General features: G+C 38.9%; 1 protein-coding gene across 4 annotated transcripts in view; it reads left to right on the forward strand.

Annotated features, from left to right (window-relative positions):
- Positions 1–22725, forward strand: part of dcc (DCC netrin 1 receptor) — a 356620-nt gene that overhangs the window by 222312 nt on the left and 111583 nt on the right. For all 4 annotated transcript variants that reach the window (XM_084934587.1, XM_084934589.1, XM_084934590.1 and 1 more), the window contains one exon: positions 4680–4729. In XM_084934587.1, coding sequence (XP_084790713.1) covers positions 4680–4729 — 50 coding nt within the window. The remainder of the gene's footprint in view (positions 1–4679; positions 4730–22725) is intronic.

The following is a 22725-nucleotide window of genomic DNA, read 5'->3' on the forward strand; positions in this document are numbered from 1 at the left end:
CTTATCTCAGTCTGAGGCAGTCCACGCTGAAAATTCTTCCGCTCAGGCCATACATCGCCCGTGCAACATGCATTTTATTCAGCTGGGTCCTCAAAAGTCTGAAATACAAATTTGCACAAAGTACATTTTTATGATCAATAAATTGTCTTAAATTTTGTTTCGATGGGTTATGAATATATTTAGTCACATAACCATAACCACCACATTTAGCTCACACAAAGTGACTACATCTTTAATGTCATGCTATTTTTGAAACAATCTAGACTCTGATCCCGATTCTGATGACTATATCAGCGAAAGATAACCAGACCTCATTTTAAGACACAGTAGTTTCACTTTTCAGACCCTGAAGCAACATCCAAATTATAAAATACAGCTTGTTAGTACTGGGTTGGACCACCTTTTTCCTTCATTCTTCATGGCACAGATTCAACAGGGTGCTAGAAATATTCCTCAGACATGAACATGACAAACAGTTGCAGCAGATTTGAATCTCTTTATTCACTTCATCTCAGAGGTGCTCTATTAGATTGGGATCTGGTGATTGGGGATGCCATTTGAGTACAGTGTCGTGTTCAAGAAACCAATTTGAGATCATTTGAAGACATGATTAATATGTTATTAATATCCTTAACCACAAGGAGTCCAGAATATTAAAGAGTGACTTGTGCAGTCTGACTGGTTTGAACTGGTCCTAGTTTCAAGTAGCACTTCAACTTAGATCTGAAAACTGCTGGGCGAGGTGGTGTCTATTACCTTGCACTGTGTATATGTGTGTGAGCGAAAGACACCGAGAGAAGAGCCAATAGCAACACAGTCTTTAGCCCTTCTCACAGACAGCCCCCCTTCTTGCTGTCAGGAGTTTCATTAGGAGACTCGGGGGTCTTTAATTAAGTAGGCAGAGGAAGGAGCAGCTTCATTTAAACCTCCTTTTAGCCTGACACATTAAATGGGGGCCACACACACACACACACACACTTTCTCTTTCACATGGTTCAGTATTAAAGTTCGTCATGTGTGGCGCAGAAAAGAGGAAGAAACGAGGAAGTTCATAAGTCATGAAAATACTCAGAGAAAACGTAGGAAAAGAAATAGATTCAAGTTAAGAAACTTATACTTGCATGCACTAGTTTTAGTGACCAGCTAATCACCTTTACTCGCTGATTGTTTGACAAAATCCTCATATCTCACATCTTATTTTAATGTTACCACATAAAAATCCAAGAGCCTTAGCCTTGACGTATTCTTTACAATCACTGATTTGATTAATTTGACCTTTCATTGCCCACTACAGACACAGGGAGTGAAATGTCAGTGAGTGACACTGGGAGCCTAATATGTTATCACAGATACTATTAAAGAGTCTGTGGCCTACAAATAGTGGACACTTCGCTAGATAAATACATCAGACTAGACGTTCTCAGGGTGAAAAGGGATTGTTCAGTGTGGATTGTTCACTTGGTAGACATAAGAAAAATTGGACTATTACAAAGTACTCAGCATAGGTTTAGGGATGTCCACATCTAGTTGCCCTCAGAAAGACTAGTCACTTAAACTAATATTATTTTTATTGTACATCAGTTGATGTCAACTTTGGGTTTAAGCAACCTCAAGCATTTAGAGATGTAGACAAAATCAAGACCAGCTGCTGGAATTCAAGCTGAGGATGAGGGTGGGGGAAAAGGCGATTGAATTGACTTTGAGTCTGACATTGTTGTTGGTGCCACACATGCTGGATTGAGGATTTCAGTAACTGCTGATTTGTTGGGATTTTCCTACACAGCCATCACTGGGGTTTAGAGAGAATGGTCTGAATAATTTTCAGTTAGTGGTGACTGTCTGAGTGAAAACGCCTTGTTGGTATGAGAGGCCAAAGGAGAATAGCCAGACTGCTTCGAGCAGAAGTGAAGGTAACAGTAACAGAGATAACCGCTCATTACAACTAAGGTATACACAAGAGCATTTCTAAACGCACAACACATCAAACCTCGAAGCAGAACTACACAAGATTAGACTGGGTGCCATTTCTGTATAAGAACAGGAAAATGACGCTATAGTTCACACTGATTCACCAAAAATGATAAATAGTAGAGTCCAAAAATGTTGCCTGGTCTGATGTGACACTCTGACCCTAGCATGGGATCAGAATTTGGCACCAACAACATGGAAGCCTAAATCTATCCTGCCATGTATCAGCACTTTAGGCTGCTGGTGAATGTGTAATGGTGTTTGGGAATATGTTCATCATGTTAATCCCTTTATGACCACAGTGTACTCATCAGCTTGATAACATGCCATGTAGCAAAGGTCGCATAATGTCAAACTAGTTTCTATTTGGTTTTAATTACGGGAATTCACAGTCACCAGTCCAATAGAGCACCTTTGAGGTGTGGTGCGACCAAAGTTTCACTTCATGGATATGCAGCCAGAAAATCTGCAGCAACAATGTGATGCTTTCATGTGTGTACCATGAAAAATTAATGCAGGTCCGAAGCCATCAGGGGGTCTAATCTGGCACTAGCAAGGTTTCTCAGTGAAGTATCTGTTAAGTATATACGTACCTTTTGGCCTGAAGAAAGGGAATACATTATTAGCTTGAGGTCCAGTAATTAGCCCTCGTGGGTATGATTGTTTAAATTATAATGGACTCACTGGCATGTAAGAACTCGACTTATGCAAGAATGCAATATCCAACTTTGGTTGGATATTGCATAAGCTGTGTGGACATTTCCCTCCAAGAAAAAATGCTGCTGGTGCTAGCACTGCTAATATTAGCCACACTCTGCAAACAAATCTGACATCTGATGATTGTCACACATTTTAACTACATTTAAATTATAATTTCATTACTGAAAATCCATTTCAAATGGTTCTAAAATATAGTTCTGAAGGGGTCTTGAATGAGGTTTCAGAAGTCCTAGTTTCACTCTGGCTCCCTATACTCTCCTGCTATTATTCCTAGCTTTTGCATGGTAGGACAGTGTGCTTTACATTTTCTACACAGACTGAGTCCTTTAATATCAATGCAACATTCAGCTTCTGATGGGTGTGCAGAGAGGGACGCTGTGATTAATAAACTTCCACAGAGGCAGAGAGAACGGAGGCGTGTGTCCAGCTGCAGTCACACCATAAAAATGATCTGAAATAACACAAACACACACTTGCAGATGCAGAGCGGCTGTATTGTGAATCTTCCGGCTGCGTCTCGATGATAACGGTGACTTGTGGGCTAATTGAATTTACAATAAAACTGATTCATAGACACACGTTGGAAGACACACACACACACACACAGACATAAATAGCGAGCAGCTGAATCAACAGATAAGCCGCTGACAGTTAATCAGGCATCTGATTGGACAGTTAACTCAAACCAAAACTCCCTGATTCTCAGTGTGAATGTTGCACTTTTGCTGGACACAAAAACGCATCTGCTGCTTTTTCTAGAAGTCTGTCAACTCTCTCTTCTATTATTCATTCATCTCTTCTTCTTCTTCACCACCATCCTCTCTTGTGTTCCATTTTTTCTGGTGTTTTTCAGTGCTTTTGGTCTCTCTGTGAGTCAGTTAGCAAGATTACACAAAAACTTTGGAGCCAAATTTCATGAAACTTCGGGAGGTGGAGCTCCTCCAGTTTGTGTTTGTCTTCCTATTTCATCCATTCATTTTTTTCTTGTCTTTGTTTGATCTCTTTTTAGCTTTCTCCTCTTTGTTTGATTATTTTTCTTTCCTTTGCATCTTCCTCTTCATCTTTTTATTGTGCTTTCATGTACTAAAACCAAGTTTTTTCCTCTCTAAACTTAAAAGCTCTTATTTTTCATTCTTTTTCATCTTCTGATCTTCATGCTTACTCTTTCATTTTCTTCCCAGTATCTTCTTTTTTGTAATTTTCTTCATCTTTCATCATCATCCCATTTTTCCTGTTCACTTTGGTTCCCCCCCCCCCCCCCCCCCCCCTTTGTTTGTATTTGTATGTTTTACTTTTGCCTTTGTTATTTTTTTTAGCTTTTTCTTCTTCACCTTATTTTCTTCTTCTGGTTTCTTTTTTTTTTTAGGAAATAAACCAAATTTTTAACAAATAAAAGGTTTAGAAGGACTTAAGCAGTCATGTCATGTTCGATCTCAGTATGTGAACTATCTTACTATAGCCACAAAACCATGAGAAGATTATCTTTTTCTTCCAATCTCTGTAGTATTCTTCTCTGTCCTTCGTCACTACATTCATGAATCTTCTCTCTGTTCTTCCTGTTTTCCTCGTGCCTGTCACTTCCATCAAAACAGAAAATAGAAATAAATCAAATCGAACTTTCTAAAGCTCTGTTTGTTATGTGTAATTTTCAGACCTTTTACATTATCGCAGCCATAACAATGTAAAAGTAGCATTAAAAATTAAACGTTTTACGTTAAATATTAATAGCGTTCCTATTCATGCATGTACATGTGTAGTTGTCATTTTGCAGGAGCATAGATTTGTTTGCATATTCAGGACTGAACCAGCATGTTACATTTTAAAGTTTAAAGTCATGTTTGAATTGTACAACCAGAAAGACACTTTTTCTCCATAGCGGCTTTTATTAATAAATAATATAATTAGAGCTATTGTTGTATTTTCGTATTGATTTATATGTTGCATTGTTTGTTTTCCTGACATTTTCCTTTCCTTTACATTTGTCTCTGCAGTACCCAGCGCTCCTCCACAAAACATCACCTTAGAGGTCGTCCTGTCCAGGGTGAGTTTAAATACCCATATTTTTATTCCCTCTTCTCTCTGCTCACATCCGTACACTGCAACAACATCCACATCATAATCTGCTCCATTCGCGGTGGTATTACCAGTAAAATCCAACGTTATCCCCTTGAACAGAAAGACTCTTTCACCTTTTACGATCTGAGCTTACAGACTTTAACATCACTGCCTGACTTTCCAGGTTCTGTCTCCCTTGAAGTGATTGATGGCTGCTTATTCTGACCCACATCTAAACAGTGACACAGCCATCAGTCAGCAGTCGCTCTCTAGTGATCTGGCCTCATTTTACTGATTGATGGGATCCTAGAATGTGCATAAATAAATGTCTTTCCGCATTTTTCCCAACTCATTTATGTTTCCTCTGTTGACTGTCCAAGCTGCTCATGTGATTTATGTGTTGAAAAATATTTACATGCTCTAATTCACACATAGTCAATACAGAAATCAACATTTTATGTCACAAAAAATGAGTAACACCCCCTCTGTGCCCACCAACAGATCAGACAGCTGGTTCAAGGGTTGTAGCCATGAAGGGAAGGAGCTTTTATAACTTCTTTAACCCTGTGAGAGCTACAGTGCTGTGCAAACGTCTTGAATCAGCCTTCATTTCTTGATATTTTTCTTGGAAGATAGTAAATAGCTGCAGTGATATACTGAAATGTGTGCAAATGTAAATGGCAATATAGTGCACTGCTCAAATAAGTGAAGTAACAGTGACCAGAGTTTGGTATTAAGTCAGTAAAACTTGTGAGATATTGATCTGGTCAGTTAAGTAACAGAAGGGTTTGGTAATCAGTCTCAACTGCTTTCATTTAAATGAAATTAACAATACATTCAGTACAGGAACAACAATAAGAAGCTTTGCATTGTTTTGGACTTGGCTAGGGTCAGTGCCACTATTGTTACCAGGTGATACATGAACCCTACAGAGATCACACAGGTAGTCCAACTCCTCTAGGATGGTACACCAATACATGTAATTGCCAGAAGGTTTGCCACAATAACACAAAGAAAACAGAGAAAACCCCAACAAACATACTCCCTTATGAGCAAGCGCTTTGGTGACAGTGGGAAGGAAAAACTCCCTTTTAACAGGAAGGAACCTCCAAAAGCACCAAGCTGAGGGAGGTGCAACCATTTGCCGTAAATTAATCTTTAAGGCTAAAAGTAATTTCTAATATTTGCGTGTTGCAATTTGCAAGATCAAAAGTCTTATATCAATTTGGTCAATCTCAAATTCAAGATTATCCTCTTAGGTATGTCCCGACAGCTTCCAGGATGGCTGCTCTGTAGGTTCACTAAAGACCTCAAACCTGGACAGATAGTAAAACATCAACTTTGGTTTCATACTGGACGCATTTCATGTTGTTGATTCATTTTGATGATGAGCAGCTACAGCCAGCAGTTTTGAATGGAAGCATCAACAGTTTTCAAACCCAAAGGCAGTACGTCAGGTGAGGAGCAAAGCTAGGAGAGGGCATATGAACCATGAAGACACTATGAATTAATCCCTGAGGGTGAGTCTGACAACACGTCAGTTCTACTGCCGTTTCTACTGACTTCTAATCTTGAGTCCAGCGGTGTCTTAGGAAAGAACAGTCAGAGGAAACAATATGAACTATGGTATGTGCCAGTGTGCCATCCTGTGCTGCCTCAGGATACATTGAAAATGCATAGAAAGGCTGTTGTCTTGACTTTGTCTCAGGAGAAGCCCACAGTGTAGGGTTTTGAAGAGCTCTTATTTAAAAGTATACTTCTCAAATATAACAGAAAATGTGTCTGGTAGCAGACATTGGGGAAAAAAGCAAAATGTAGCAAGGATCAGCCCTGTTTAAAGAAAATTACTCAAATGAAAAATAACTTGGAAAGCATGTTATTTTTAACAGTAGTCACTGCCTCGTTTCATATTGAGTGGTACTAAATATGAGTTTAAACTGAATTAATTCCTGAACTGCATAAAATCAGCAGGAGGTGGCTGGAATGGATGGTGGGTGTACAAAGTACTCAAGTTTTACACCAGCAGCTAGAGTTCACGGGCTGACTGCTGTCTGTGGTTTAATCATCAAAGCTTTGGTTGAAGCTTTGATTAAATTTAAATAAACGTCTTGAGTCAATGTGCACTTTTAATTTATTAAAATACACTGCCAACCTTCTGAAACCATATTATATTATATTATATTATATTATATTATATTATATTATATTATATTATATTATATTATATTATATTATATTATATTAATGGTTATTTAGTTTTGCTGTTACTTTTCTAGTAATGTTTGATCCAGTAGAACTGCCATTACCAACAGATTATCCATTAGCATTGGGTGTGTGATATGCTACCAACATGGCATACAGACCAGGTATTATCCAGTTTCAAAATATTACCATTTTACTGTCAGACTGTAAAAAACATTTTAAAAAATTAGGTAAAGTTTAATGAATTGTTAATTTTTCATATGTTACACTTAAGGTGTTGTGACAGTGTTTATAACAATATTATAATAATGTTTGAATAAACTGGATAAACATTCATTTTTGGACTCAGTGTTGTACAGGAGAATATTTAAATCCTAATGTCTTTCTTAGATTTTGGTATTCAAGTCTAAAACCTAAAAGCAAATGCTCCTAAGCACAGTATGAACTGCTGTCCCCGGTCAATAAACTTCCAGGTTTCCCTGTTCTTGCCCCTCTGACTTCCTGCTGCAGACTTTGCACCTTTTTAAAAGATTGCAGTCTTCGTTCATTGTCCTGTGTGATGGCACTAACACAACAAAGTATATTTTTGAGTATGTTTGTGAAAATGTTTGGCAGTAACACTGTTTCTAAATTATCCCCAAGATCTTTTGTCAGTTGTGGTTTTATATTAGACGATACAATCATGATATTTAACAATACATAGAGATACATCTATGACTTGGAAGTAGTGACAAATAATATTATCTGACAAGTTTGCCCAAAACCATAGAATCAACAACTTAACAACGCTGCAGGTACAACCACTATAAAATGTGATAATAAAATATTATTTTACTATAACACCAAAATCCCCAATGACCCAAATGTGTTTTGAAGAGATGATGATAAGCTGAGAAGAAACTTCTGATGCAAAAATCAATTCCAAAGTTTGGTTTAAGTTCAGCCCGGCACACTGAGGTAAACCAAATCAATATCGAAGATAAAGTCAGATTAGTGCAAAGTTGTTGCTTCCCCAGCAGCCAAAGGCACAACAGCTTGGTTACAGCCACAGGATCCATTTAAGTAGTCCTGTGAAGGTTTTCACAGTTTCTCCTGCCTCTTCTCTGTTTTTAATACCTTGGTCGGGTATTTGAATATAGAGAAGTGGTGGAGATGTAAGTTTGAATAAACTTACCACCTTCTTTCACTCTGTTTCATCAGATGTTTGTGTGATCAGGTTATTTCATGTTACTCAGAAAGCAGCAGTGGAAAAGAAAATCATGAATGTTTCCGTTGGCTGTGTGAGCGACTTATAATTTATGTCCATACAAATGGAAGTTCAGACAGTCTGTGGAGAGTTGACCTCATTTAGTTTCCGTCCGCTTATTTTTCTGCATGTGATTGATATTTCTCTGACGATTGGCTCTTAGGTCAAGGCTGATTGATTGGCGATGTCAGAGGTGTTTGATGGCTGAAAGCCTTAGGATACATGTATAACAAAGAGCAATATGGGTGTCTGTTGTTGAAAGATGAATGCCAAACATACTGGAGCTGCAGGTGGCGCTGCCTCCACACCCTGACCTCAACTTGCACTTAGACAAAGAGAAGAACAAAAAACATTTTACATAGGGGCAAGATAATTAGAGATTACTGTTACTGTTATTGCTTGTTCTAACAGTATCAGTGGAAGCAGCAGTGGTACTGAAGAGAAAAGAAAAGTCACATTTCAAGTAAGATTCTCGGGGTTAGTTGAAAATGTTTTTGCTACCAAATGCTGACTTTCTGGTAAACATTACAAATTTCAGACACATCAAAGGCAATCAAAAAGATCTGCTTAAGCTGATTGTCCTCTAAACAGATGTTCTCCATGCAGCAGACATTATGAATTCGGTGAAAGTTGTGTAAGATGATCATCAGTCAGTACCATCACTGAGGACATCAAATTTATATTGTCAACATAGCGAAGTGTGTATCTTCAGGCCCCCCAATATTCTTTCAAAGTCAGATTTTTCTTCTTTTTTTCAGCGTAATGAGATGAGAGAAAGCATCAGTGCAAAGTTTGTTTCTGTAGATTTCAGCACTTTCTCAGTTTGTCATCCTTCATGATACTGAGATCAGGGTTGTGGCCAAACTCTGAAACTTTGAAAGGAAACTCAGTGAAGTGACTGCAGTATCTGTATGGTAGCTTCTATAAAAGCTGTTTGATTTCTCTAGATAATAACACAGCGCGTCAATGCTACCTTTATCAAGGATCAAAGATTTCTTTATCTATCACATTTTTTACATTTAGCAGTGATCATGTAACCATCAAGCAAACTTATATAAACAGACAATATATTAAAAAACCCCACTGAGATTTAAAAGTCTGGAATAAAATAACAACATCAAAAATAATGCAAGTTATTTAAAAGATCAGTGAGTTTATACCAAACACATTTAAAATATTTGAATAAATAAACCTTTATTTTCTAAACATTATAGCTTCATGATTGCTACATACTTTGACAACACACCCTGTTAGCCGAGTGTGTATGTTAGCATTTTTATAGAAGGAAAGGAAACAGGTTGTTTCTTTGAATTGCAGCACACACTATGTGATTGTTCATGAAAATAACTGATTTTAAAAGAATAATTTGAATGTGTCATCTTTTTTTCTGGTAATTTTCCATTTTAGCAATTTAGCATGTGCTAAAATAAAAACAATCCATTACTGGAGTGTAATAGGGGAGCTTTGTACTGGTGTGCTGCTGCACAGGTGATGTTGAGTCTGTAGTTTATATGGGTGGTGTGGGTCAAAAAATGTCCATGTGATTCCCAGGATCATAGGTCTCCCAGGAGAAAGCTGGATTGCAACAAGATGATTGCAGCTTCACCTGTCAGTGGTTTCAATACAGCTGATTGGTGTATTTTGCAGTGGACTTTTTAATGCAATCAGCCAACTCACACTCACTATGGGAATGTACAGCGCTTATACTGGCTTTGACCTCATTACTCCCAACATCAGAACACTATGCTCAGCACAGCACAGCGCTGCAGGGAGTGGGGAGTGACAGCAGTAATTTGCATGATTGCATTAGATGTTTGCTGAAGTGACAGTATCATATGTAGATGAAGAACCTGCTCAAGTCGACTGCCTGAACTGGTTTGCAGGCTTTGCTTTATTCCGTAGGCTGCCTGCCCAAATCATTTTCACAGGAGGCTCAAAGATGTGAAAGTTGAAGTATAACAGTGACTTAAAAAGGAATTTTTCTGCTTATTCTCATTTTCTGTCACACATATACTGCCTCACTAGGGATGTTCATGTTAGGCATGGCCAAAGTTTCAAATATTGAGGTCAGTGGAAGTGCGAATAAACCCGATGAGCCAGAAGATTCCGTTACAGACAGTTTTTTTTCTATTATTTTCTCCCCATGATGTCACAGAGAACATATATCCTTATATGGTCATCTCAAACAGAAAGTCCCACCCACCTGCAGTTCATATGTCTTCTCAAAGAGGAGATGCCAGCCTGAAGAAAGCTGGCCAAAAGAGCGAGAGAAGTCCAAATAATCTTATCTTAAACAGTGAATGACACAAAGATGCTCACGCTAGAAGAGGTGAAGGTTAAAAAATGAAACTCGAGCAGAAAAGATCCACTTCAAATCAAAGACATGTGAGCTTTAATGATTCTGATGCAACAAAAACATGTTAACTACTCTAGGCTGAATTTGGTTGATCATAAATAAGCATAGACACAGAAATGTGTTTCACAGTGAAATATTTAAAAACTAAATATAAATTATAAACTTCTGCAATGACCAAATCACTCCTTAATTGTGTGTCTCACAAACATGCACACACAAACAGCTATCCAGAGTGTGTCTGTGTGTATGTGAGTTCTGCCTCAGGCAGTTTCTCTGTAGCGTGTTGCTGAAGGAAAAAAATGTGAATCTTTCCGATCTTGTCAAGTTTCTGCTGTCAAACCAACTTTTCAGACAAATCTGACATTTCCTCAACTTTCCTCCAGTCAGTGGAGCGTTACTGCGAGTGTGTGTGAGTGTGTGTTGTTGAATGCTTGGCTGAACACACAGCACAGAGTTTACAGTATGTCAGGCTGTGGGGCTTTTACCCAGAATTCTCTGGAGAGTCCATCTAGGGTCACTCTGTGTATATGTATGGCTGTCAGACTGAGGATCAGGAGTGGATTTTGGTCAGAATCAGCTCATACTACAAACTTTTAGCTCTGTTGGTTCACAATTTCGTCAAAAAAGGTTCCTGCTGAAGCAGTTTAACCTCCTAGTGAGTCTCCACAGGAATGTTAGTCTGGAGACTTTAGAGACTTGTCTAAATATTAATTAAAGGAAATAGCAGTGAGGAGTCCAACTGAGCTCAATACAAGATGTTAATTTAACTTTTTAGGGGATGAAATTGGGTTTTTCAGAGTTCTTTATGAAATTTCACTTCTTAATTTTGACAGTTTGTCATGATTCGGCTGTGTGGCAGGCAGGAATTGGACCCAAACGCAAACTAAACTAAATGTAAATAGGGAACAAAATACAAAACACACGAAAACTAAGAATACTGGGCCAACATGGCCCAGGACCATGACACAGTTGACAAAACAAGAAAGTTAACATCCTCGTTAGGGAGATGCCTAAGGCCTCTCAATCTCCCTCCACATGTATTCTTGTATAAATATTTTAACTCTGTCGTATTTCCACAAAAACCTGGAAATAATCAGTAAAAATCTTAAGATTCGGGAACATTTAAAAACAAAAGAAGCTGTCATGTACAGTCAACGAGAAATATTTACTGTATTTAAACTGAGCCAAATCAATGGCCATTTCAACCTTTACATCTTTGTACTAAAGGACAGATTTATATCTTTGTATTAATGCTTCAGGTGATACTTGATTGACTCATCAGAGACCTGTTCTACTAAATCAGCCTGCAGCTATAACTGTGTTAATGTTAGAAATGTGAAATGTGATCAAAAACTTCTGAGAATAAGCTAAAAATCCAAACCTTTCTCACATTAAAATATGGCTGATATCTCATTCATGATCATTTTCCCATTACATCTGGACTGTTTTCAGCACAGCTGCTGCTTTTAAATTTCTCACTGGAAGTCCTCTTACTTCCTTTGTCCCCGTGCCTCTATGATCGGTGCTGGGTCTCCTCCAGTGATCCTTCAGCTTAATTTTCAATTTTCAAGAAGTGGACAAAGTTGCAGGGAATCAAACATAGAAAGGGTACCAGGTGGTAAGCAAAGATTGTGACGCACTGCTTTCAGGTTTAGAAACTGTGGACTCCTCAACTGAGAACTGCTAAAAAACTGCTTGGTCTTGCGGCTGGGTCACACATTGTGTAAATAGCACTGCAACCTCCTTACGACTAGGAAAGATTTGGAGACTGATTGCAAAAAGCTGCAAGGGAGGCCCATTGTGTCCGAACAGCTTTGCATAAAATTAGTGTGTAATTTCTAACCAAAGGCAGATTGCGAACACGTTTCACTCAGTCTACGTCAGTCTACTGATGAATGACTGGACTCAGCTGTTTGCCTTCTGAGTATATTCGTACATAGAAGCAAGGTGTTATTTTGCAGTTAAATTGCCACCTTTCAGCAACTACATGACTCTTCTTCTTTCTAGAGGAATTTCTGCTTCAGATATGTGAGGTTCTGTCTAGAATATAAATACTTAATATGGCAAGTATTCTGTGTATGGAGAAGACTTGTAACAGATGGAAGCAGATTTGTCATTTTTATAGATTTATCAGATTGTACATGAATGCCAGTACATAATGCAATAAAACTGACTTGACAATAGTAACTCACTGCAAGTGGTTGCAGTCTTATTTTTGTCATACCATGATCCCCAACAGCTGGTTTTGCTAGTGAGACTGTGGCATTAGCAAGAGACCCAGCACTGAATTACTACTGGATATCCTAACCAAGAAATCCCAGTTGATTCTATCTCATAAGTTTGTGGTTATGGTGAAAGTTGTGAACATATGATTTAAGTAGTTGAAAAAGGAATTCAAGGGAGCAACCTATCAGCTCCCCGTGGTCTGGACATGTCTGAGAAAATGACCTTGAAGGATTGACTGTCCACATTAGAGTAAGGCTTGTTTGTTTCATGTGCCTGAAACTCACACCTCAAATGTCTGATTAAGTTCAATTCTGATATCAGAAGCAAAAGTGTCAGAAGTTTAATAGTTATTCCTAACAAAAGAGTCTTTTTTATAGCAAATAATGGCTTAACTGAAATTTCTAAAGCAGACAGACAAAAGTGAAAAGAATCAGAAGATCAAGCTTTGTTCTCTGGGAAAGAGAAAAAACATGTTCACCACAGATACAGATTTTAATAAATAGAGAAAAATTCACAAAGACTTCATTCAGCTTGTATTCTAGAATTGTAGTTCAGAAATGGATGATGGAAAAAAGCTTTTCTTATCTAAGTGACCAAGAGATTTGTGGTGGTAACAAAAGTAAGAATGTAAGGAGATGGATACAAGACAGACAATCATACTCATTCTAGTAAATCCCTGAACATTTTATTTTTCTATTTAAGTTCTTAACTGTGCCATCCATGAATGGCAGCATAGTGGTGGAATAATTGGCACCAAAACCTCATAGAAAAAAGTTCCTGCGTTCATATCCGCTGGCTGGTTGGGGCCTTTCTGCAGGTTCTCCTAGTATCTGCAGCACTTGGTCCTCCTGCTTACTCCCACAGTCCAAAGATGATTGGAGTTGATTGGTTAATCCATATAGGGCGATTTTATGTGGAGTGGCTCTATGTGTGAATGTGAACAGTCTTGTGTTAGCCCTGTGATATTCTGATAAAATGTCCATTGTGTACCTCAGCTATTGTGCTATGGCAGCTAGGATAGGCGCCAGCACCCCAACCTTCACCTTCATCCCCCCACAACGGTGGCCCTAGCTGGAACTAAGTTAGCAGCAGCACATGTAGCATGAAAAGACTGAAACCCACACAGTTGTTATTACATTAATACCCTGAGATTAGGTTTCAGTTAGATGTCTGTGATTGGTTTATCTGAAAAAATTGATTATTATTTCAATGAAGTTCATCCCCAAAGACAGCTATTGTACCAATGTGTCACTGAAGAAAACAATGCCTTCTGTGTTTTCATGCAATCCCAGACTCTTTAGATCATCCCTCTGCTGGGATCACACCATCTGTTGTAGTTGTCTTTGTTTCAAAAGATACTTCTTTATGAGTCAGATGGCTCCCTGATGACACTGCGTGATAGAAGCGAAACAACAGTGCTTAAAGCTTTTGCACAGTTCTCTATATATTATGAATGGCAGAGCCTCCTCGTGGTGTCTCTATTTCTGTTTTTTTAACCTTTCTTTTAGTCAACTTTAGCAACGTTTGGCTCTTGTCAGAGCAGCTGGGTTTCAGGCACAATTCAAAATTGCTTTTAAACCTTAAATCTGGAGGAGGTCTGTAATGGAAAATCACAGCAGTTCCTTTTTTGGCCGTAACAAGTATAAAAGTTCTCCTTCAAACTGAAATACAAAAGACCACGTAGAATGACTCAGTTAATTAAAATAATTTACATATCAGACCTCGTCTCAAACTTACCTCTTGACTGTTGTTGCCAGGGGAAAATATCCTTTGGGGCCTTCGATGCAGCGGTTTAATTGAATTTTGTTTTTGACATCGTGACATCATACAGTTTGGAGTTATTTCAGGAACGTTTTGATCTGTGAAGTACTGCTGACCGTGACCTTTTCTTTACAAAGAAGCTCCGATTTTAAAACTTTCCACCATTTTGAATTTAGACACACACTGACTTAAATTCATTTCCTGGTGACAAAACTCAACCCTCACCCTACCCGTACACTAGATCCTCACTATTAAATTCAGATATCACTCATTGCGTCAACAGAAATATGTCCCCACAGCTTCTGTACAAATACAATCTCACACACATTTTTTCCCCATTGCCATTGTTTTATATTTAAGTTTTATTCACAAAGACAACTTTAATCAATCATCCAGAAGGTAAAAAGACAAATTTTAGTTATGGTTTTATTGATTTATTGAAAAACCTTTATCTGATCATTTACTTGTTTAGCTTTGATTCTTTCTTCCAGTCACAAACTGCTGTTAACTGTACGTTAGAAAAAAGTACTAACAGCACTAACAGCAAGCAGTTGTACAATTTAACATATATTCATGTTTTTCTTTGGTGGACACAAAGACAAGTAGGACTGTAGATCTTTAATTTCACATCATTAATTTAGAAGTGTTGTCAAGTCAGTCAAACTTTATTTCTGTAGCACATTTTAAATAACCTCAGTTGGCCAAAGTGCTCTACAGCTACAAAATGTCAATTATACATAAGAGTCACTAAATCAACAGTAAATATACACTTAAAAGTCAGTCATGAAATAGAACAAAGCATTTGCATAATAAAAGCCTAAAAACTGACAGATATAATTATTCAGTCTTGTTGTGTTTAAACTAGTGGATCTGTGTTACAATGTAGTTAGTAATGAGCCACCATGACCAAGAGTCCTGCACTGATTGATCTAATCTGATCAACATTCATCACCAGGTTGGGTTTTGCTCATTAGGAATCCTCCTAACCTCGTAGGACAGTTGTGATGAATAACAAAACAATAAACTGGATTCAGGTTACGTAATTGAAGACGTGAAACTATGAGGTCACAGGACCCTCCCTGGTCCAATCAGAGTGGGACTGTTTAGCAGTCTGATATTATCCTGATGCAGAGCTTCAGGAGATGTTACAATGATGGTGATTTGGAGGGAAGGACGCACAGAACCTGATGAATGACAGAAAACTGATGATTATGCTTTTCGCTTTGTTTCTGAGGGTGTAATCATCCTGTTACCACGACGACTCCACACAAAACTCAACGATTGGAGATGAGTAACAACACCGGCGAGTGTCAGGCAGTGGGTGTCTGGGAACACCTGGTATAAAGAATCAGGCTGGATGAACAATTTCTTAGAATGTGTATGATGGTTTCCACTCACTCCAAATACATGGTTGTTAGGTTGTTTGGTGATTCTGCATCGACTGTGTGAATGCGATTGTGTATGATTGTCTCTGTCATTCTGTGTCACCTGCCCTGTGAGAGACTGTGTCCAGTTCAGTGTGAAATCCTCCTGCGTCCTGCTCCCAGATAAAGAAAACTGACAAATGAATAAAACTAAATAGGCTTTTAAATAATCTTTACCAGTGAAAAACAGAGGAGCAGTACCTGTTTTATATGAATATCCTCTTTACAGATAAGTGTACATCTATAGAAATGTAAGTACATATAATTTTCGCTCTAAACTCAATTCCACACACTTTTTTTTTACTGTTGGATCTGTGTGATATCATAGGGAGGGGATATGTTCACATTTCATGTTAGGAAGAAAAACGCCCTGTCCACCTGCTGTTCAAAACTCTTTTTCATGAGGGACAGCCAACAAGCAGAAAGTTAGCTTTAAAGGAGCCGCTTTAAGAGCTTCTTTCATACAGGATGAATTGTGGGTCTGCGCAGACGCCCAGTATTAGATAAATTAGATTTTTTAAACTGTGAATCACGCAGAGCTACTCTAGCAGAGCCCAACAGGATAAACAGGATAGGTCCTTTCTATTAATATTCTCAATATGCAAGTGACCAACTCCTCATACATACACACATATATCAAGTGTATTTTTCGTATAAACCCTAACAGCTGTTAGTTTTCAGAACACACACACAGAACAGTGCAGCATGGCATTGCATGTTTTGTTGCCGACCAGATAGACATTTTGCCCTCCGTGTGATTGCTCTTTTTACCCAGAGGGCATTTAAACACATGCGTGCACACACACACACCTACAGACACACACACTGGCACACAGTCAGTGTGATTGCAGCTCTCACCCAGAGGACATAAACAAACAATCACAGATTGAATTCAGGGAGTGTTTACCCGCCTGGTGTGTGTGTGTGTGTGTGTGGAGGTCACAGGGCGGATGAGCTATTCTGTATGCAGTGTTCACACTGCAGCTCAGCATATAGAAAGAGAGGAGAAGCCCACTGAATTAATTCCAGATTCACTTGAACATTTTGTTGTTCTTCAAAGCTTTTTCATACATCGATCGCACAAATTGCTCAGCAGCACAAACAGTCGAAGTACAGCTCCAAATACAATAACACCAACTGTACCCATAAATTAAATGGACCATGTCCTGAATCAGCAGCACTGGAGTTTCTAAATACTTGCACTGGTTTACAGAGCCAGAGAAGATACAGGAGGTTTGTAAGAGGAAGTGATCATCATCTAAAGTGAAAGAATCGAATACGGCATTAGTTTAGGCAGACGACGAAGCCAAGCTCAGCTATAATCCCAGAAGATCAGCTGATATCAACAGCAACAGATACTGCCAAGTATAAATGACTGCAGATGGAAATATTGGTCTTCTGTGAGCTGTAGTGGTCCTGACTGAACTACAATTTTAGCACTTGTTTGTTTTTTGCGTCTCCTCATTCACCTCATTCACTATGTCTGCCTCACTGACAGGATGTAGACAGAAAAGGGATGATCAGTCATGTCATGGTTCTCAGCAGCCCAAAGCGAAGCTTTAAATGCTGCCAGCAAGGGGTCCACTGAGTGGTTGAGTTCATGAGGACTTGAAATAGTTTGGATAGGAATTGGGACTTTGCCACTGTGAATCTCACCTGACTTTTCATCTTTCATCTTTCCATCAAGTTTGTTAACCACTTGTTCATTTCAGGCTTGTCGAGGGCTGAAGCCTGTCTCAGCAGTGAGAGACAGGGGACAGGTTGTCAGTCCATCTCAGGGCCAACACAGAGACACAGACAACAATTCCCTCTCACATTTACATCAGACTTTTTAAACTCTTTACCCCTTGAAAGCTGACTAGGAGTAACCCTCGAGGCTTTTTTCTCAATCTAGTAGTTTCTGTCATATTTCATATTTTTCTAGAACATGTGACTGGGTGCATATCAGACATTAGTGAGGGTGGTCTCTGTCTAAGCAACTACTTTTCTAAAAATCTGGAAACTATTTTAATGGTTGTCATCAAACAGTTGTCTCTATTGATGTATACTCAGGTGTCAAAACTCGGGCAAAATGGACAAGATGTGCAAAATGTGTCACCATCTAACAAAATGTTAGATGGTGACCAGATGGAAGAATCTCTGATGGAAGAGGAACCAGATGGAAGAGTCTCAAAGCAAGAAGGTTCTGGTTGGTTTGGAATTTTATGTCTGAAGTGTGCATGTACTTCCTGACCTTGTGTGTTTCTTCCTACAGTCCAAAGGCATACTTGTTAGCTTAACAGATGATTCTAAATTGATGTGGGTGACAGTTTTTGGTTGTCAGTCTTTTTGTCTTGGCTCTATAATGGGCCAGTGTCCTCTTTAGAGTGCACCTCACCTGTTTCCCTGTGTCAGGTGGGGCAGGCTCTTTGGGGGTCCTATGTTTCACAAGCAGTAAAGAAGATGGATAATATAGGACACACTTGCATTAGTGTGATTTTATATAAACCTCTATTTCTTAAAAAAAAAACAAAACAAGAAACTTGATTAGCATAAAGATGAGTACAGAGTGTTGAAAATTCCCTGCAAGGTCTCTAAATGGATGATGTAGATGAAAATATTTTGTTTTGTTTTTTAAAAAAAACCTTTTTCGGTTTATTCTCTTTGCAGTTCTGCTGGTTTTCTGTTACTCAAAATGTGTTGTGGTTATTGTGTTTCCTCTTTGGTGGTGATGCTCATCCATCCACTTTCATTTTCATCCAAGTTCCCAGTGTAGCTGGACTCTCAGCAGCCCCAGTGTTAAGCAGAGTACTCCCTCGACTTGGATTGCCAGATGGGGCAGCTTGAATCAAGGGTTTGGCAGTAAATGGCTGTTTTCAGAAAATCCTGCCTGGTGTGAAGAGTATGTCTCAACTGGTTTTAAACACTTTCCTGGTTCATCAGGGAACTTAATAAGTTTTGAAGCCTGTGTTGCACATAGAAGAATTTACGTGAAGTACGAGACACCAGAGCAGGGTTGGCATGTCTTTGGTTATCTTCATTAAATTTCTACAAGATGTGTGCGCCCCCACTGTGATTATCAGGGCTGTCTGATTATTATCTGTATTATTATCAGTGTTATCTTCATCAGCTTTCTGCGGGCCTCCATGTATTTTTCCTGCTGTCCTCTGAGGGAAAATTAAAAGAGACGGAAACGCTCTGCCTGTTTGAAGGCGGTGAATGAGGCCGTGCCTTCGCTCACCCTGCTGCTTTACAATGTCATCTACCTCTGAATATAAAGCAGCTGCAGGAGGGATTTCTGTTCCCGACATTTTCTGCTCCAGTCAGACTAGGATAAAATAGAATGAAATCATCCAGTGTTTCAATACAGCTGGAGGCAAATTCAGCTCTAAAGAAAATACTTCTGATATGAGCTTAATTGTTCCATGGATCCCATTTAGTTCATTCAGTGACATTTAAGCCATGAAGCTCAATAAATGAATGGACACAGCACACTTTAGTTGAGAGACATGATTTCTACCAAATATATCCAATGTACATCTGACATTAATACATGAGATGGTTTGTATTTAAGACTTTCTTTAACTGCGCAAATATGTAAATAAAGGCAGCAGAAAATCAGGAAACTGTGTTATGGAGGTTTATGGGTCTCAGTACTTAAAATGTATTTAATAATAAGGTTGACATGGTTGTACAATTGCTTGAGTATACATTGCTGGTTTGATTTGTGAGGCAGTTCTTTCTAATGATTATGATTTTTGACATTTTTTGTAACTTTACACACTGCTTCTATAAGACTTGAGTCTGTTAAATAATGAACACGTAGTACAAAATTGCTGGGAAGTGCCACAAGATGGTAAGTCCTCCCTCTACTCTACACACAACTGCACAAATATATCAGCAGATTCTGGTATTTATATTGCCAAACTCTTTACATTTTAATAGAGTCTTAGTTTTATAGGATTTCATGAGATTTTGTCCTTTTTGGTGGGAGATATTTGTTACCCCAAGTGAAGGAGTTTAACTATAGCTGGATCTTATTTATGAAAAGTGAGAAGGTGAGATGAACTGGCAGTTTTATGCAGTATCCATAGTAATGCTGGTGTTATAGCAGGCTATTTTGGGGAAGAATGAGCTGAGCAAGAAGGTTTTTGATTTACCAGTCGTTGTACATTCGCTCAGCTATAGTCATGCACTCTGGTTGGTGACAGAAAGAATAAAGTTGTGAATACAAATGGCGAGAATGAGTTTTCTCTCTAGGGAGGTCAGTCTTGGAGATAGGCTACCTCCTTTGCATTGAAAAGAGCCAGACGAGGTGGCTGGTGCAACTGATCAAGCCTCCTGGGTGTCTATTCTTGGAGATTCTATGGCTATGAAAATTGGAAGCAGAGCACAGAGCAAATGTACGGCTTGCCACAAGGATTCTGTACGTATATGGTTCAAAATGCCTTGGGATCCCTTAGGAGTGCCTGGAAAACATGGCTGTGGCAAAGGATGTTTGATACATGCCTGTTTATTCTCCTACCACCTTGATGGATGGATGGCTGTTTTAGAGGCATGTTTTCAGCACATACATAATGAAGAATGGGAATATTCAGTCTAAAAGCACACTGATGACAGTGTGCATCGATAAAACAAGAAAACATGAACTACTGTTTCAAACTGCCACATTTTGTTAGATGTCATGAGAACTGGGTGTCCGACTACGGCCGAGCAGTTGAGAAGTGAGACTGGGATTGTGCTTGTCTTTTTTCACCTTTGTGCTCCATTAATTTATCATCAAGACTTTCATTTTTAAAGTTCAACTGTAGCTTTTAAAGGCAACTGAGGGAGAACAGAGGAAAGATTTCTTTTGTTCGAGATTGCCACAATTTACTAGAACTTAGGTCACTCTGGTGACACACTGATGGAGATCCAGCTAGTGTGAATGAGACACAAGTGCAAGTTGTCAAAATGATATTTCCATGCAGCCAAAAGCAGTGCAGATGTTCATGAGATAATAATACTGAACATGAGGGAGTGTTTTAGATTTTTACAGGCAGAGTCAAGGAACATTATGATGTGCCTATTTAATAGCTTCAAATTTATGGATACAGAAATTCTATCCATATGTTTTCTTTTCAGATGATGTGTCCATGTCAGTTCAGACAGTGTCTGCCATTGGTTGGTGAGCAAAACTGCAAAACTGTGTTCAGGTTCACTGCAGTGTCACTGGTGTCGTACCACATGTGAGTTCATCTGTCCACCCGAGTGACTGTGAAATCTGACCTTGGTTCCTTAGAGGACAAATCCTAGATTATGCAATGGGATCAGCCTTAGTACCTGCAGTAGGACTTGATTGCATTTAAAGTTACGTTGAAAGTGGTATATTTAGTGAAAGAGCCTAAAATGAACAAAAGGAGCTGTTAAGGAGGAAGAGGAGCACTGCTCTCCGGATGGAGAGTCGGTATGCTAGCAGTATTGTCCTCCTTCACGGTTTCCCTCTTTTTGTTCCTATGGGAGTTGTTGCAACATGAATTTAACTTCTGAACTGTTTCCATGGAGACCTCACATCCAACTGTGTCCTGTCAAAGTGGCTAATTAGTTAATGAAGCGCGTGGCGATGCCCGACCAGAGAGAGTGAGAGAGTGAAAGAGAGCGAGAAAGAGTGTGTATGGAGGAATCTGGCCGACTCTCACATATATTCAGTTTGTCCCTATCCCCAGCCCCCTCCATCCTTCTGCCTCTCCTCTCTTCCCCCTCCTCCCTCTCTTTCCTCTCATAATCAGTTCTGCTGTAATCAATTAGTTGGATGAGGAGCAGCAGAGGGAACAGGTGCAGCTAAATGTTAATGAATTCCTCTGCGGCCATCCTCACAGTAACACTGGCTGAATATTTAAACTGCTTGTTGGCCCAATGACTTCACCGCAGCTGAAGCAGGGATCCACACACCATTGCTCTGTCTTTTTAAATATGTGTTAATACGACAACATGTGAATGTGTGTTCACATGTTGGCATATGACAATCTATTTAGTTACTTTTTTTATTTAAAGGGTGACAGCAAAAGATGTTGGTTCTAGATTGGCTGGATAACGAACCAAAGACCCAAATGCACAACACTATGAGAATTATTCAAAACTTTAACTTCAAGGACTGGTGACACACATGTGTCTGGTCAGTTTAGGCGAGTGGAAAGCAATACAACAGTCTTTAAAAAAGACCAAAAGTACTTATACTGGAAACTGGAAAGAATAATTAACTGGTCAGATGCAACACTGAGGTAAAACTGATTAAGACTCCAAGTTTTACAAAATGAATATAAACTCAAAACAGAGCGTCCAGCATGTATTAAAAATGTCACATCACAAATCACATTTAATTCAATAATGTTTAAAAAGCACTTTAAGGTATGACTTCACGAACAACATGCACGAACCCTGTGCAGCACCACGGCCCAAGCCTGTTGGGTCCTAACGGAAAAGTTACATAACTCACTAAAGCTTTGCAGTGTTATTGAAGCACCTGGGCTCTGTAGTGTGGTCATCTAATCACATTATTTTATTGCCACCTAATTCAGCCAGTGTCTCAGTTAATACTCTTCTACACATCTAAATAAAAACTTCTCATATTAGGCATGCTATATCTACAACCTCCTTTGCAACACATGTCAGCCATTCCCCAGAGTTTGTTGTTGTTGTACGATATCTGCAATGTAGTACACACCAAAGTGTAGGGATGTTTCCACTTCTTCATGAAGTTTCATGAAATTCAGCCAGGCACGTTTTGCATGATCAAGCTCATAATCAAC

Source organism: Perissodus microlepis, chromosome 7, assembly GCF_051167445.1.
Source record: "Perissodus microlepis isolate ML-2025 ecotype Zambia chromosome 7, ASM5116744v1, whole genome shotgun sequence".
NCBI lineage: Eukaryota > Metazoa > Chordata > Actinopteri > Cichliformes > Cichlidae > Perissodus > Perissodus microlepis.